The 18,357-nt window shown below is 41.9% G+C and overlaps 1 protein-coding gene across 2 annotated transcripts in view; it reads right to left on the bottom strand.

The window, feature by feature from the left end:
* The window catches only part of ANO6 (anoctamin 6), an 80,460-nt gene extending 62,341 nt beyond the window's left edge, over window positions 1-18,119 (bottom strand). The window contains exons 1-3 of one of the 2 annotated variants that reach the window (XM_040062190.2): window positions 18,059-18,119; window positions 9,427-9,503; window positions 9,226-9,310 (exon numbers count right to left, since the gene is read on the bottom strand). Coding sequence is in view for 1 of the 2 variants with exons in the window: in XM_040062189.2 (XP_039918123.1) it covers window positions 8,720-8,813 (94 nt within the window). In the remaining variant the exon portion in view is untranslated. Of the gene's footprint in view, window positions 1-8,719; window positions 8,881-9,225; window positions 9,311-9,426; window positions 9,504-18,058 lie in introns of those variants that run through there. The other variant, XM_040062189.2, reaches the window with a different exon arrangement.
* Window positions 18,120-18,357: the final 238 nt, after the last annotated feature.

Raw genomic sequence — 18,357 nt, 5'->3', positions numbered from 1 at the left:
GGATTCCATATCTGACTGTAATTTCCCAAAATAGTAATGGTTGGAGGACAGGTCACGGGTCTCTGCTGCCGCCATGGAAAAAGAACTAAGAGCTTTCAGTCTGAAGAGAAGGCTCTGGGGAAACCTTACTGTGCCATTTTAGGACTAACTGGGGGCATGTAAGAAAGATGGGGACAGGTTTTTAGTAGGGCCTTTAGAGACAGGACAAGGGATAACGGTTTTAGGCTAAAAGTGGGTAGATTCAAGTCTGCTTATAAGGAACAAGTTTTTAACAATGAGGTTGGTGACACACTGGAACAGGGTGCCTAAAGAGGTGGTCGATTCCCCATCCCTGGAAACATTAAAGGCCAGACTGGATGGGGCCCTGAGCAACCTGATCCAGTTGATGGGGCTCATGATGGTGGGGTTGGTCTCGATGTGCTTTAAAGGTCCTTCCAACCCAAACCCTTCTGTGATTCTGTAAACTATCTCCACCCATGCTGGAAGCCTGCAGGACAGACACACACCACAGGCACTCAAGTTTACCAGGCATTTAGCCTGCTGCACCAGCTGGTCTCAAACAGCACCAAACACAAAAGAGGTAGTAGCTCTTTCCTACAGCAGAACACTGCTGTGCAGCTCATTTTGATGACTGTAATGTAAGCAGTCTCCTATGCAAATATTTAATGTCCCATGATAAATCATATCTAAAAAATGCTGGAGAACCTGACTAACCAGATTAATGGGGCCATATAAAATCCATCTACAAAAAACTGAAAGGAAGGGAAACAGTAAAAGCAAAGCAAAATCTTCTGTTTGTGGCAGTTCTTACAAAACTTTAATTTTCAGTAGTGTCTAAATAATGTTGATGAATAGCGGTTTAGTTGGAAATTATTTAATGTAAAAACTAAACTGAAGGGCCTTTGCACATTTTGAAACTAAGCTGCTGTTTCTACCACATGAGTCACAGAAATAATTAAAAGAATGTTTATGGTCCAGCAGACTTGTAATTGCACTTCCTAAAGTTTAGTTTGCAGTTTAACATATTTTATTAATTTTCCAATTTGAATCTGGCACTCATTAAGGATGCTTCAGGAGCTCACTTCTCAAGTCCGTGCAGGGAACCATGTCTATATGTCTACTGTTGTTATCAAATACTTGAGAATGGGGTAGGTAAGAAGAGAGTAATTCCACTGAATTAAGCAAAAATATATTTCAGATAGCTGTATATTCCCTTGGGATGCAATCAAGACATTTCTTCTGTCACAAAGCCTTCAGAGAGATGTGGGATGCTTGAGTAAATTGTGAGGGGTGGAAAAGACAAAAGATCCATGCTCAGACACTTGCGTTCTCAGACTGACTTGCAAACACAATCAACTGTTTGGTGACAGCGCACATGACCGCCGGTTTTCATTTACCACAGACAGCAGCAATAACAAGATAAAGTGCACAGTGTCCTTCTCTGCAGCTTCGCGTTCCTTCCACCCTGACACAGACTCCCAAGTGCTAAGGAAACTTTGGCTGCTGCTGTGGGGTGGCTGTGGGTGGGAATACTTCTTTTGGTAGCCAAACCAGTTTGTGCTGCTTCACGTGTTTGTGACATTACCGCCTCTAGTTTTCATTTCAATTTCTAGATCCATCAGACTGGAACCAGAACACCAGATGGTAGCAATGTCCGAGCAGTCTCTCCTCATGACCAGTGCAGCAGATGAACACACCCTCTTCATAAGATTGTTCCACCTACACTCACACTAGGCCTGAGTTTGAATCAAAAAGCCCTATAAATTGCAAGTGATATTAGGCCCATGCCCTAGTGAATATTTTCTAAAATTCATATTAAATATATATATATCAAATATCTGTTTAATAATATATATTTTGTACAGTAATATTTCAGACTGTTAGATAGGACCATGCCAAAGGCATGCACAGTAGCACTAGTGACAGCCCACTAAAAACAATCTGATTTTTTTCTATCCATCAGGATACAGAGCTTAGCACTTGGATAATATTTCTCCCCTAGCTTTTTTTTCCCTTAAATATAAGAAGAGCACATAAACTAACCCATGGTACCTACTTCAGAGCTGTCCTCCTTGACATTCACACTCTGTTAAATAAATTATCTTGTTAAACGTGCAATTGCAGCAGTTCCATATGCTTAAGGCCTGAAGCACCTTTTCTGAAGGTGTTCTTATGTCAAGCTCACAATATTTAGTTTTATTATTTGTGCATGACATAAAAAGTGCAGCAATCAGTAACCCCTTTTCCTGGCTACATCAGTTCATCCCAAACTTAGGCTAATGCTACTTTATTTGACTTTTTTAGGGGATACAAGAGTATTTAATTTATGCCATGTAAAACAAAAGTACCCTTGTGTTTGGTGTTTGTTTGTTTGTTTGTTTTTTAATCACAGCAGAAAACACCCATTTTAGTATCAGATTCCCCTTGGGGTTTGCCACAAGTCTGGTGGCAAACTAAATCTTAAGAACACAGAATGCCACCCATCACTTCCAAGGAATTGGCAGGGGTGTAGTCCCTAAAGACACACTGTTACACACAGGTATGAGGAAATAGTAGGATGAGGTGATTTAAATGATAACTTTATTGAATGACGTAAATGATAACAACTTTATGGACAACAGAAAGCTGGGAGGAGTGGCTGACACCCCAGAGGTCTGCAGAAGGACCTCACCAAGTTGGAGAGATGGGCAGAGAGGAACTGTCTGAAATTCAGCAAAGGCAAATGCAGAATCCTGCACTTGGGGAAAAGTAACCCTCGGCACCAGGACAGCTTCAGGGCTCACCTGCTGGGGAACAACTCTGCGGAGAAGGACCTGGGGATCCTGGTGGACAATCTGTCCATGAGCCAGCAGTGCCCTTGTGGCCAGGAAGGACAATGGACTCCTGGGCTGCATTTGGAAGAGCATTGCCAGCAGGGCCAGGCAGGTGATCCTGCTCCTCCACTGAGCCCTGGTGAGGCACATCTGGAGTGCTGTGTCCAGTTCTGGGCTCCTCAGTGCAAGAGAGACACAGAGCTCTTGGAGTGGGTCCCACAGAGGGTGACAAATGTGATCAGAGGGATGGAGCATCTGTCTTACGGGGAAAGGCTGAGGGAGCTGTGCCTGTTCAGTCTTGAGAAGAGATGACTGAGGGGTGACCTCACCAGTGTTCACCAGTATCTGAAGGGATGGTGCCAAGAGGATGATTCCAGCTCTTCTTGGCAGTTCCAAGCAATAGGACAAGAGGCAATGGTCAGAAACTGATGCACAGGGAGTTCCGACTGTATATGAGGAGGATCTTTACTGTGCAGGTGACCATACTCTGGAACAGATTGTTCAGAGAGGTGGTGGAGTCTCCCTCACTGGAGATATTCAAGAGCCATCTGGACATAATCCTATGCAATGTGTTCTAGGATGACCCTGCTTGAGCAAGGAGGTTGGATCAATGATCCACCATGGTCCTTCCCAATCTTACCCATTCTAGGATTTTGAGAATTTCCTAGACATACAGTAACAGATCTTATTAGTAATTCTTCTCTAATTGCTCTTGAAAGGTGTTTTTTTGTGGAAACACAACATCTGTTATGGCATGTGTGTACATTCTCCCTTCCACGTCTCTGGTCTCTTCAAATTCAAGTTGTCCATCTGCATTTTCATATACTGCATAAAGTGCAAATCAACTGATATTAGCACAGGTTTTTGTGAGCTTTTGATTGCGTTACTTTTAGTAACTGTAACATAGAACTCCTGGAGTTCTGTAGCATGTAACAAAGTTCTGGCTTTCCCCTACATATTCAATTTAATGAGTTTTCTTTTTTACAAATGATAATGCTTGAAAAGTCATTTTAAAAAATATTAAGTTGTTGAGCATAAAAGTGTAGAGCATTTTTCCTGATAAAGTAATTTGTGGATTGTGTAAATAGAGGAAAAAATTCAGGGAATGACTTGCAATAAACACCCACCATAAAATTTAATAACCAGGAAGAGAAACAAAACAATTACTATTAAAGTTGTGCAATTGGCAGAAGCTAATACAGTCACAGATAAGTCCTCCTAGTTTGTAGACTTACCTGTAAAATGCACTCGTATGTTCAGCACTGCTAAATTCAAAATACAGGAAGAAAGAATACTTTCAAAGTACGGGAAGTTTTTCATGGACAACTCTGAATTCAGGTATAGTATTCAGGTATTTTTAAATAGATTAAAATTGGGTATATATGTGTGAAGGTTGTATAAGATTCCTAAATTCCTGCCTGATTCTCTGATCTCCTCCAGAATTTATTAGTTATAAATAGCTGAAAACTGGTAATTACATTGCGATTAAATATTTATATTCTTACCATTTCTAAGGTTCTGCAGAAAAATCATTAAATCAGCATTAAACAGTGACTGGTACCAGTGTGTATTTTCAAATGGAACCACACCTGCTGACAAGGTTGATGTCATTGTGTGGCTTGAATTGTATACTCATCTGTGGCCTGGATTCTGTGAAAGTGAAGTGGAAGAAATTCAGGAGATAAAAATTCTGAAGTATGAAGAGACAAAAAGATGTAGGTAAACCATCAGTGAAACAGATATATGAGAAAAGACAAGAAGGCATGAAAAGTAGTTTAGATGTTGATCAGTGTAACAGGCCAGTGTATTCCGGACCTGCGTGAGTCCCAGCTCACCATGAAGAGTCTCTCGCTCCCCCCGCAGTAACTCAGAATAAATGAGACCATGTGTCTACATTCCTGATTGTTTCTGCAGGAAAGTACATGCATGAGATGTACATGCACGAGAACAGTGTGGCAAACAGAATGCAGAGAACAGAAATTCTTGATTCTCAGCTCATCAGACAGCTTATTGCCATCTTCAGGAGAATGGAGAACTGCAATGTGCCCCGATCATTTTTAAGTTAATTATAAGTATGAGAAGCAGAAGAGAAGAAAACTAGGTGTGAAAAGACCCCACTGGGGCAGTTTTACTCTCTACTATAGGTAGACTGAAAAGGAAGAAAATGTCCTTTCAGAAACAGATCTACTTTTTTAAAAGATCTGCTTATAAAGTCTTGCGTGTTAAAAAATTATTAGATGTGGCCCCTTTGAAATTTTCCAAAGGTGAGGAACTCAACAAATTGCAGGACAAAGCCAAACTTCAAAAAAAGCATTTAAATGTTCAGGCTTTCCACTGCCTTCAGAAGAATTCTGTAGGTAATTGCCCATTTCACAGCATCATGAAGGCAAACTGGAGTGATTTGGAGACACTGTTGGTCTGGTATATGTTCCTATTGGAGTACACTATATGATATCAATAATATTTGTATGCTCATACAAGAAACATCAAGCTATTGAAGCCATTGAAATGGAAAAAATAAAAGCTCCGGGCAGGCACCATGACTAAATGCAGTATATGCCATGAGGAAAAAAGCAGAGAATGTAACAGTGAGCAAAAGTAAGGAGGTGAAGAATAGCTATGCCTACTCTACATCATTTGGATTACAACATCACCCCTCAGGGCAGGCTTCCAGTTGTACAGTGGGTTGAACAAAATTGGTTGTCTTAGGCTGTGACTCCACTATTAATGTTGGTTGAATATACCATTACTTTTGTACCTTTTTATTGTAGTTGCTAAAAATGTGTCCTGAACAACAGCATGAAAGCCTTTTTAGAAAGAAGAGCTGGAATTCTCCCTAAATCTTCATCAGCACATTGTGTGAGAAGAAAAAGGCTGACATATGAACACCCTTTTCTTTGTCATCTATAAAGCATGGTCTGGTCATTACTGCAGTAGTGTCAAAAGATAACAAGATGTAGACTCAAGGCTCAACTAGCAGCTAGGATATATACTTGGGTAAAACCAAGACCACAAAGAGTAAACAAGTTGCTAACATATCCCTATGAAGACAAAAGTCTTTCTTGTTGGATGGTCAGGATAGATGCCTCTGGATATTGTGCATTGTACTTTTTCTGGAAATCATACTCAAATATCCTGTAAATCCTCAAACTCAAGCAAACCAATTTGGATATAGTATGAGGTTTGCACCAGGGAAAGAAGAAATTTATGATTTATGGAAAAAAAAAAAAATGGTGCTACTGATGTAACAATCCTCTTGAAAGCAGCCTGAGTCCAAATGAAAAAGTTGCCCATTTTGTTTAAGCATTGGAAAGAAAAAGTTTCAACTTGCCAAAAAGTCTAACCTTGGGACAAGAGTTCTTCCCTAAGCACAGCTCTGACCCAAACAATTACTTTCAAAGCTCTGTACAACAGGCACAGCAGCTCTGGTACCTCCCTGTGAACTGGGACTCAAGTACAGCGCTTTCTCTGGATGCCTGCCTAATGCTGCTTCTGACATGAGCGGTTTACTAGTCATCAGCATGGATAAACAAAACCAACTGTATGCCAAAATGAGACAGATCGCTCCCTTTATGTGCCACAACTACAAACTTTGATATTCCATAACAATGCTTTTCTGATGAGCTATAAAGACTTTGGATTAATCTTGAATAGGACCAGAAAGAGTTCGGAAATCCCGCTCACTTCCTGAATCAGGGATGGTGTCCCTGGGAAAGATGTATATGCAAGGGGTACAGTAAAACTGGAGGTAAATGGATGATTTACATGCTTGTCAGACTAATAAAATAGTTCTCCTGTAATTATACCTAATACAAAAACCTTAAGACAGTTACACATGCATTTTGCAAGGCAGAGCAGCAAATGCGGCAAAGCCAGGTGCTGCGTAACAGGCTTTGCATAACAACTCATGAAATCATCACTGCACAATTTTGAGGCAATTTTGCCACATAGCATGAGTTGTTCTAAACTGTTGTATGCAGTATATGAAGCTCATGATTTGCTGGCTCCGAGAGCTGAACTATCCCCAAGTTGGGTAAAGAGTTATGAGTAGGAAAATATTCAGTTGTTCTCTGGGGTGAAGAATGGAAAAGACAGCTGTTGATTAATACACTGCAGTGCTGATCCACCCTTTAAATTCAGGGAGTGGAGTCAAACAATACCTTTGCCTCACTTCATATGGAAAACTGAATTTGTCTTTGGACTGTTACTGTAAGTCAAGAGATACTCCCAACTGAAACAAAGGCTAATAATGTTGGAGGAAAGACATTCCCGATTTCCACAGACATTGGGTGAGGCTCAAACTTTATACACTTTTGCAGTGAGCTAACTGAATCAATGTGGCAAGCTGTATTTACCATTATTAAGGATTGGTATTTGGAGGCAATGAGAGTATCAGAGAGAGTTAATGTCACTAAAATATTTTACACACGCAGGAATTCAGACCAAATATCAAAAAACCCTATCAAAAATACATGCTTTTCAGTGAAAACATTCACGACCTTTTGAACAATAATGAGCGGAAGCCCTTTTTATTTGCTAAAATTTATATATACAGATCCAGATTCCATTTGCTTGTCTGACTTTTGTCTGCATTCCTTATTTGTTAGATTTAACAAGTTAACAAGAAATAAAAGGCTTTATAATATTTTGGCTATTGCAGCTGAAAAACAGCTTCTGAACTGAAGAAAATCTGTGTCTCTTCAGTGAAATGAACAGGCCCCTTCAGTCTGAACCAGCTGAGAAACAACCTCTTTTGAGCTGTTTTCTGGAAATACTTTAATAGAATTCATTCCCACAGTAAATACAATGTCATTGTCCTGGGCTACTGGCATTGGAACAAGATTAACATACACTTTGAATTTAAAACTCTCTGTCCATTTTAATGTCTGCTTTTCTGGCAGACATAATATGCTTTCCCCTCTCTCTACCCCCCACACCCCTCCCCACCAAAATCACTATCTTTCTCTGTTTTGCCAATTTCCCCCTTACATTTTACTTTGTTTTGCTGGTTAGTCTGTTCTTGGGAAAGGGAGTGGTGTCACTGAAGGAGAGTAGGTCTAGATTAAATACTAGGAAAAAATTCTTTACTGTGTGGGTGGTGAGGCTCTGGAGGAGGCTGCCCAGAGAAGCTGTGGGTTCCTCATCCCTGATCGTGTTTAAGGCCAGCTAGGATGGAGCTATGAGCAACCCGGTCTGCTGGAAGGCATCCCTGCCCATGGCAGGTGTGCTGGAACCGGATGATCTTCAAGGTCTCTCCATCCCAAGCCGCTCAGTGATCACCCTTCTCTTTAGCTCGGTGTCAAGCTAAGGCACGCCGGCCAGGCAGCGCGGAGAGAAAAGGGATGCTGCGAGCGCCGGGGCGTGCGGAGGCGACCGCGCGTTTGTATTTTCCTAAGGACCGGGGCACCGGGGCGGGGGCTGTGCCCGTGCTGGGAGATCGCTGCGACGCCAAAGGTCCCCGGCATCGCGCTCACTACAAAGTGCAGCTTCTGCCCCCTCTCATGCGTTTCCCTCCCGTCAGAGGGAAAGGAACGGGCAAAGTTTTCGGTGCTTCTCGCCCACTGAGCCTTGCCCACGCTACGGAAGCAGGACCATCGCCACGGCGCTCCATAAGAGAACCACACCTGGCACACACCCGGCAGCGCGGACAAAGACATCCCGTGTTTTCCGCGGAAAACCCTCAGTAGTTTCGGCGGAAGGAGGAGAGCGGCGGTGCGGGCTCCCTGTCCGCCGGCCGCTCCCGGCCCCGGCCGGCCTCAGCCCGGGCTCGGCGCCGCCAGGTGCGCTCCCCGCCCGCGGCACCGGCCCCACCGGCGGCTTCCCCAGGCTGCAGCCTCCCCGAGCCACGGCCGCCGGGGTGAGCCCGCTGTCCAGGGCGACCCTCCCCGCGCCAGCCTCCTACTCACCGATCTCCCCATCATCATCATCATCATTATCATCATCTTCCTCCTCCTCCTCCCCCTCCAGATCCAGCAGCACATCTTCGTTCTCCACATTCATCTTGCCGAAGTTGCGCTGCCCCGCGCCCACTCCCGCTCCCCTGCCGCCGGGGAGCGAGCCCGCCCCGAGCCCTGCCAGCCCCGGGGGCGGAGCGGCGGCGGGGGGCGGCCGCCGACACCTTCCCGGCAGGAGGAGCCACCCCCAGCCCCGCCGGGCACGGCCCCGCCCGAGCCCGCCCCAGCCGCGGCACCGCGGCCGGCGGGAGTGCCAGGGGTCTTTAAAGCGCCGGGTCTCTCAAAAATGGGTCAAAATGTGCACCCAAGCATTGAAGGAGTCACCACTGCTAAATACTGCTGAAGATGTGAAGCCAACATATGCAAAAAGCTCCAAAGGAACAAGTAATGGTAGAGTTCTTTGGAAAAGGTAGCGGAAATTGAAGGGGGAATGCTCAAGGACTGAATAAAAAGCCCACCTCTAGACTCTAGTATTCAACTCGTTGTTGACTGTTTCACAGGGAAGAGGTTGTCCTCATCTCCATCTTCGCCTCCAGACACAACCTAGGAGAATTTTGCAACACAGAGAATGCAGAATTGTCACTATACAGGAATGCTGTGGGGGCAGAAGTACTTATAAAAAGGGATTTAAGTGCTCAGCAATATACTCATCTACTTACTTGTGTTGGTTCCAGGGACAAATAAAGGGTTCCTAAAACTGCAAGACACCTGGAGGAGTGCCCAGACAGGAACTGGACTGAGGTGGTATAGTGGGAAGAAATGGAAATAAGACTGTAAAAATGGATTGAAGAAATGGAGGAGCAATATTTGGGGAAAGGAGAAAAGATAAGAAGCACAATATACCATTTGAGGGTTGTGGTTTTTTTTTTTTTTTTTTTTTTTTTTTTTTTTTTTTTTTTTTTTTTTTTTTTTTTTTTTTTTTTTTTCCTGCAGAAAGCAGGAAAAACCCTGTAAGTAATCTGTTTTTATTCTCCGGTCTATTGTTGATACCGAAATGACTAACAGGACCCAGGATGTTTAAGGTGCACAAACAAGAAACTGTTGAAAAGCCGTTTGTCAGATAAGCTTGTTGCTTGATAATGTGGTTATCTGTTGTCAGTCAGCTACGGGTTAGAGTCACAGCAGGGGCTGGTATTACAGCAAGTCCAAGTGTAAGCACTTTCAGCAAAAAATGAGTTCAGAAATTTAATTGCGGAGTTTTGAAACGGCTCTGCTTGGCAAAGACCTTCTCTCATAGGCTGCTTAAAGACAGAAGTGGTCTGCAAAGGCGTGAGTGAAACCATCAGAACAGAAGCTACTGCTCTTGCCCTGTTGATAATGCCTCACTGGTATTGTTGTTATCTCCACCATCCGGCACTGCAATTTCTCACTCAGATTAGGAAAGACTCACAGAACTGAACCAGAGAAGGAGGCCAACATGATGGGAGGATAGCCCATGGTGGGTAATGATGCATAGCAAGATTTGTTCTTTTGTGTCCTAAGTTAGAAACCTGGTGTGCTGCCCTGGTTTTGATGCGCCTGGCACACAGTTGCAGTAACAGCTTTACATACCTGTATTACATAATATTCAGCTGCCACCTTTTCTTGCAGGTCCTCACCAAAATGTGGTCCTGGCTGGTGGGATCTTGTTCCATAAATGATGGGAAGAGGGCAGAGATTGTTACAGACAAGGTACAGCTTGGTTTAGGATGGTGACATGAGATTTGTGCACTCTGAACTCTCCAGGGACATCATTGCTACCTTGGTTACATACTTCCCATTTTCACATTTAATGAACGAAAATATAATCCAATAATAGCAAAGTAAAAAAACAACCAACAACAAAAAAATGCAAACAACAACAACAACAAAAAAGAGCACTTCAAAACCAGGCTTTAACAAAGTGTGGAATTTCTTTAACTTGATCCTAGTAAAAATACAGGTAAAGGATCTACCTCCTGCTCCCAGCATAAAGATTTCTCCCAGCATTTACAGAACCTGAAGATTTTGTAGGCTTCATTCAGCCTTCAATACCTGAATGTTTGATTTCATAGATTACTGAGCTGAGTTTTCCAGATACCTTTAAAACCAAGGGTAATATTGTGTGTAAAATTCACATGAAATGCATGTATGTTGGGAAATGCACAGCTATTTAGTTTTTGACTTTGTACCAGATGCAAATATTTCTATGTGTAGTTTTGGTAAAGCACCAAAGCTTCAGAAGCTCAGTTTTGTTACGTCTGAAAAACAGATTAAAAAAAAAGCAAATGAAGACAAAAATGCAACAGCACCACCCTGCTGCCATCTCTTTGTCAGATGGATAATAGCAAAAGATCCACTCAAATAATTGCAGTTGGGTTAGCTCTAGCCAAGTTTTTCAAAAGTCATCTAAAATGAAAAAGTTAGGCTAACCAATCCCCACCCCAGCTGAAGCATGACTGTATTCAATTTTATTGAAGAAATAAAACTGTTTTAACATTCCTCGTAGTGAGAAACAGAGACAGGCCATGGAGCCAGTGGAAAAATTGCTTGGGTAAGGGTTTCATAGAAACTGAAACAATACAGGTCAGGAAGAGAGTAAGAGAGATTGTTTATCCCAGTAGTGACAAAATTCTGGTGCAGGCACCAAGTATTTAACTGGCAGGGATCTCGGCTGGCACCAGGAACTCTGAGTCACAGGGCCTTTGACAAAGAATCTGGCACTGAGCATCAGAAGGTTGCTGTCAGTCCCTGGTTTGGTCCAGCCCTCAGCAGTAAGGCAGGTTTGAACATATCGAGACACTGGTGACAAATATTTGCCATCATGTGCTTCACATTCTCTGGTGGGGAGTCCCTGAGGCCCCCAGTTTCACTCCTGCTGCTACACAGCCAAAAAAATTTTGCAGCGTTTGAAGTTTTCTTCTTGTCTTCTCCCAGCACCTCTGAGAACAGCTGGCTGTTGTTCTCTTGATAATGACATACTACACGTGCAAAACTATCACCTTAATGCCTCTGAAGCTTTTCTCATCCAGATTACACAAATCCAGGTCTTGCGTCCTTCCAGCACATATCACTGTCTGTGCTTTTCTCTGTTACGAGTTAGCATGAAAAATGCAGTGCGAGAATCTATGGTAGGAGAAGGTGATACCGTTTTACAAAGTCTCTTAAGTACGTTGGCTTTACCCACTCACAGTCCTTTTCTCAATGATTGCATTCCCTTACACTCTCACATCCACACAATTACAAGAACCAACAAGTAAAGTGTTCCGGTGGTCTGGGCAGGGTCATTTGCGTACAACACAGAGGACCAGGGGGCCACAGAGCTCCATCCTTGGAGATACTCAAAAGCCACCTGGACACAGTACAGGTGGTCTTCCTTTAGCAAGGGGCATGAACATGATGACCTGCAGAGGTCCCTTCCAACCTCAGTCATTCTGTAATTCTGTGATTCTGCCATTCTGCAATTCTGTGAAGGGATGCCACGTATCAGGTCCTCATCATCTTCCTTCAGCAGTGACAAACTAATTTTTGGACAGGTGTTTTGTGCCAAAGATCCAAAATTCACTATGACATGATTCTTTTGCATTGGACTCCTGCTTATTTCCACCTCCATAAATTTTAGGCAAGTCTGGTCTGAGTTTTTTAAGACCACAGTCTGTGTTATAGATGGACTAGAAATAAAAGGAATGGTGGATGTGATGATGTGATGTGGTATTACCTTCTTCTTTTGTTAGAGGTAAAGTCCTCTGCTGGCAAGCAATCAGAGGTCTGGTTTGACTGGAATGGTAAATGCAGGAAACAGGCCTAGATCTTTCTGTTGGGGACAATGCCCTTCCATTTATATTAATATGGTCCATTTTTAAATTGAATATAGTCCATTGGTATCATGCTTATGCAGTTATATCCACTCATTCTTCATTTCCGCCCTCTCAATATTTCTACTACAAGTCAATATCTCTGTGCACTTTCTTTCATTGCCTAACCCTTTATTTTAATGCACCGTCCTCAACAACAAATACTGTTTTCCAAGTAAGAACTCACCCACAGTGAATACTACTGCTGGTAATGCCACTATACCATTTTGGATGTGATTTTTCTTTTTAACATGTCCACAGCAAAAAATTTTATTTTTTTCTTCCCACAGTTTTCAACACATATTTCCATTGCACTCTGTAATAAGTCTTAGATTAATTTCTGCAGCTGAGTTCTTTGTCAGGCAGTTTCCCATTTAGCATTTCTGTAGCTGATTTTCTGTTCCTAACTGGACATTTTTACCCTTGTTTTTATAATATTTCTTCATTTGATCAGTTCTTTCTCATTTTTCATGATAATTTTGAATTTGAGTGTTTTTCTTGGTGTCAGCAAACTGCTGGGGGACAAAATTCCTATGGCCTAAACCATAGGCCTAACAGAAGAATGTCCATAAGCATGTAGAAAGCAAACAGTCGGAAGATTTGGAGAACTGGTATGTCAAGGGTGCTCCAAAAAAAAAAAAAAAAAAACCAACAACCTTGGAGGGAGTTTTGTGGGAAAGCTATCAATTATTGAAAGATATTAAGGCCACTATGGCAAATTATATCAGTAATGCACATAAAATTTGGGAAAACCAGCATTAGACAAGCATCACTGTGTGAGGATTTCTTTGAAGATTTCTTTAAGGAGTTGGAGTCGTTCATCACTGTGGGATTCATTGGAGAGCAGAGAAGACAGCTGTTTTTCTATTCTGCATTCTCAATTGGAATGAAAGAAATAATTATCCCAGGGACCAAACAAAGTCTATTCTTTCACATTTCATAAAACATTAGAGTTTTTAATAACTGCTGGGATATTGTGCCTTTGTGTCTGAAAGTAGGTAACTTTTACGCCATCACAGAAACTTTGAAACTCAGTAACAGAAAAGAGATAATTTGACATGCTAAGCCCCTGCTATAATGAAAAACAAAATCAGAGACAAGATAAAAACTAACTAAAGAAACAATAAATATTACATATATTTAATTAAATGGTCATTCCCCACAAGAAATTCCCTTAAGTGCACCAAATTATTCACAAATTTGATACATTAAAAGTCAGGAAAAGAAAATGTAGAAGAAACTTCTTCCAGTTCACCACGCCACATATTTTTCCTGGTATTGTTAAGTTGGTGCTTGCAACCTGTTCAAGCCTAGAGAAAAATGACAGTGAAGGGTTTTGAGATAATTTTGTTTCATCAAGCTCTTGTGTTTATTTCAGTCTGATTCACAAATAAGGAGAGCAGTGAAGCATTAAGGGAAATTAAATTACTCAAATTCTGTACAACTCTCATAATTTTCTTTTACCTTGGTTATGTTTCCAGTTGCATGCAATCCTCACAGATTTCTTAATTCTCACTCTTGCATGCAGCTTCTAGTCTGAGATGACAACTTCAGTCTCTTTTGCCCTCTATTGAGGTGAATTGGTAATAACAATTACTAAGGAAATGTGAGCTACAATGTATAAAATTATATAAATAATGGATCTCAGACCAGTGGCATGTGTAATTACTGGAAGCAGAAGTCTGGTAAGGGCTGCCAAGTCTTCTGCTGACTCCTACCTATGAGTTCCTTTTCCCTTCTTTTGCTAGTTGTCCTTAGTATGGGAAGTGGATGTGATAATCATCTGGCAATCTTCTTGTCTGACATTTCTAACATGTTTAATACCAAGGTTTAATTCTTAGGAAAGGTATATACACAGCCAATGTGTAGAACAATAGACTCGGAGTTCAAGTACTGTTATTTTTCTAACACAAATATCTGAACTCAGATAGTTCAGAATACTTGAACTTCAGGGCGATAATGAGGTTATTTCAAAAGGTGAATTATGAACAGTAACATTCAGTAATTTTCTTGGCAGTGTGCTGTTCTAGTTTTCTCTAGATATTTTAATTCTACTTGCAAAAAAAAAAAAAATAGTCTCAAGTATTGCTGTGTATTATTGGGGTTTATATTGTATTTCATTTTTATATTGGGTTTTGTAATGGTTTTTTCTGTACTCTTCTGTTCCCCTGGGAGATGTATCATCCCAAGATTTGTCCCTGCTCCTTTTCCTTGCCCATTCTCCCACACTGGAATGTAACCCAACTCTGTTCCATTCCCACATTATCCCTGATTGGGTAGTGGCTTGTCCCTGTCTTTAGCCCCTTTCCCCTGGATATAAGCAAGAAAAAGCACATGGAAGCTCTCTTGGTTGGGGGACAGGAACCAGGGCTCCTGACCCAGGTTGGGGCAGGACCACAGGAGAAAGACTGAATAAAGCCCTGATTTCCCCTGGATCAAGTGCAGACCCTTCCTTTGCCATCGACAGCGACCTGATCTCTCTAAAGGAAAAGGTTCACAGGTACTTTGGGGATTTTTGGGGCCCTGAGGAAAAATCCTTCCAACTGTGGTTTGTCTCTCAAGCTAGCCAAGACTCTGAGAGAGAGACTAGCCACATTCAAGTATGTCTGGATATCTCCTAGTCACAGGAAATGACTGTAGCAAATTTTACTCATTCTTCAAGAGAGAAGATATTCTGTCATCCTGCCTTACTCTGCAAGTGCACACACACTACAGCGTTGCCATAGGTAGGTGGTGGGGAAGGCAAAGTCACCCATGTGTGTTGGTTAGTCCCAATGAGCTACGTGACAGACGTGGCCAGGCCTTTCAAAGCCAGGGCTCGAACCTCTGCATGTTGCTGGGGCTACACTGAGCTACTCTGAACTAGCTGTGGTACCTGGGCATCACATTTGACTACTGGGGAAGTTATGGCCCACACCTGTAGGGCAGCCAACAGGTTTTGTCATACTGCTCTGAAAAAATGCAAAGAGCTGCATTTAGTACCGACCTGAACCCCACTGAAATGGTTAAACTAATTTGAATAATGCTTTGCATCATTACAGTGTCCAAGTGCAGGTACACTCTGGTTGGGAAAGTAAAGGATAAGTAATTTGCCACACTTGTTGCTAAGCACTTTTAACAATTTCACTTTCTCAGTTACTTGGGAAAAAATTTCTGATGTAAGCCAGCATGGAAATGACACAGCCATAGCTGAGTGTTCAGACTACAAAAAATATATATATTTCAATGACGTCTTTAACAGTTTTTCTAATTTCAAATAAGAGATGTATATCCCAGAAAGATAAAATTGTTTGGTAATTCTGGAACATATGGAGATAAAACTTTCTGGAAATGCTGAAGAGTGACCATAATATTGTCATAATACTACAGTTTTTTTCTGCAGCTGCCACAAAAAACACACATTAAAAAAAGAACGTTTCCAGAAATTTGCTCATAGGAGCCATGATATTTTATTTTTAATAATATACTTTATTAGCCTTTCTATTTCTACGTTGGCTTACTCAGAAAATCTTCCCTGAGTAACTGAGAAAGCTCCACTTTGTAGAGCCCTCTTAGCAATGTGGGTAGCAAACTTATCATTCCATTATCAGTGGAATAGATATTTTTTCAGAAAAAAACTGAATTTATCTGGTGAAAAATATGCATATGGGAGTTTATCAATGATAAGGTTAGAGGGGTTGTCTCGGCAGTTACTTGTGCAGCTTACATCCTCTGCCCTCATTGTCATCATCTCCTCTTACTGTGGTGGTGGATCCATCCAACGCTTCAGCCAATGTTCATTTTAACTGCAATTCCAGTGGGATAAGCAAGTGCTTCTTCTGTGTGCTTGCAGTAAAGCTCTGTATTTGTGGTAAAGCAAAGTGCCTTCCATGACTGCTGTTGTACATCTCCCGCACTGTTGGGGAGGATGAAGCTAGAAAGCCCTATAAATATGACTGCTTAGATTCTGAGAATGTGAAACCTATAAGTCAGATAGAATTGAAAGCAAGCTTCGATGTCTGAGATGTCCTAGCTACTGAATATCTGGGAAAACAGTTATGTGACCATCTGAAGGTTACCTGCAGCCAGACCCAGGTCAAATGGAATGTTCTGTCTCACCCTCAATGTATGGTTCATCCCACACCTGTAACCCTCCCCTGAAGTATCAGGTATCTGTAACCCCATTGGCACAAGTCTTGTTCCAGCCCACCTTGAAGTCCCCTGATAAGGGGGCTGTGAGATCGGATCGCTCTCTCTTTGCCTGGCACCCTGCCCCTAGGATCTTCCTCTTGGAATTTCCCCTCCCTAACTCTCCCTTCCCCCACTCCCTAGGCCTTGCCACGAGTTGCGCCTGGCAACTCTAAGCAAGGCCTCACATCCTTTATAATAAACCACATCTTCTAAAACCTAACTTCAGAGATCTCTCGTCCAAATTTCATCCATACCATCCTGGAGTCCTGCGAAGCGATATCTACACCACACCACTTGCAAGCACAAATTTTCCATTAAAAGTTGAAGAGAGAGGAAGAAAGAGGAATTCTGAAATAAATTCCACATTTAGGTAAGTGACTTAATGTTGAAATACTTCCCAGCACTTTTAAAGATAATTTGGTTCTATCCTGTGGCCATGAAACATTCTTGAAATAACTTGTCAATAAGCGTATCCTGCAGGGATAGAACAGGACCTTCTGGCATTAATGAAAACCTGGCAATCAAACTTCATAAGGCTTTACTTACAGCTGAAAGCATAAGTACAACTGCACACTTAACACTTAAATGGCTTTCTTTTGTTTCCCAGTCAGACTTCTTCTATCAGGATGGGTTGCTCTTCTGCTAGGGATGGTCTTAATTTCCATCTAATCTTCAGTAACATTGCTGGTTTTGGGTTGTTCCTCTGTTAAATGTTATGTCTGTACTGGCTTGTGGTCATGTAAGTGGTATAAATCAGTAGACTCCACAACTGATGATGTGAGAGCATTCTGTGGCAGGCTTTAATGCTTGCACAGGAGTTGGAGGAGCACGTATGTCTCCTGTATCAACTCCTCTTTCCCTCTGCTGCAAAAGGAAAGGATCTTGTTATCAGTCCTTCCTCCTCCACTCTGTTATGTCATGTTGCACATCACTATATTTCAAATTTACTCCAAGAAGGAATTACAGTGAAAACAAAAAAGGAGAGTTTTGGTCCTCCTGAAGAATGTGAAGGAGGGGTTTTGCTGTATGCTGGTTTGGAGCCCCGGGAGCATTACCCATATGCTCTGCAAAGTATTGTTACTGCACTTGAAAGAGAAATGGATCTTTCTTCACGTGTCTTCTGTGTCTTGCAAATGGCAAGAAAGAAAACCACTCTTATTTACATATTTACACATGTAAATACATACATATTTAAATATGTTTCTATATATACATATACACACATGTATAGATATGGATATAGATGTAGATATAGATATAGATGATGTAGATATAGATAGATATACACAAAGTGTGAGAATTTCCTTACCTCAAGATATGAGTCAGTTTTAAGCAGCTTCTTTTTTCTCTCCTTGTGTTATTTTGCTTCTCTTGTTTTCTACTGAAAGTAAGATTATATGAGGCCTAAGAGGTTAGTTGAGTAAGACTGATCTTATTCACCAGACAGAAGCTGAGACCACAGATCAAGTTACCTGTCATTTGCCAGGTGTTTGACACCTACAGTGATTTTAAAATGAGGAGCTTTCTGTTTGACTCTGTGGCTTTGTCCTCCTCAGTACAGGCTGCTGCATCGTCAGGAATGTGGATGCTTTCTGCTGCCCAGGATCC

Source organism: Hirundo rustica, chromosome 4 (genome assembly GCF_015227805.2).
Source record: "Hirundo rustica isolate bHirRus1 chromosome 4, bHirRus1.pri.v3, whole genome shotgun sequence".
NCBI lineage: Eukaryota > Metazoa > Chordata > Aves > Passeriformes > Hirundinidae > Hirundo > Hirundo rustica.
The sequence above is the reverse complement of the archived record's forward strand: the minus strand, read 5'-3'. Positions and strand labels throughout refer to the sequence as shown.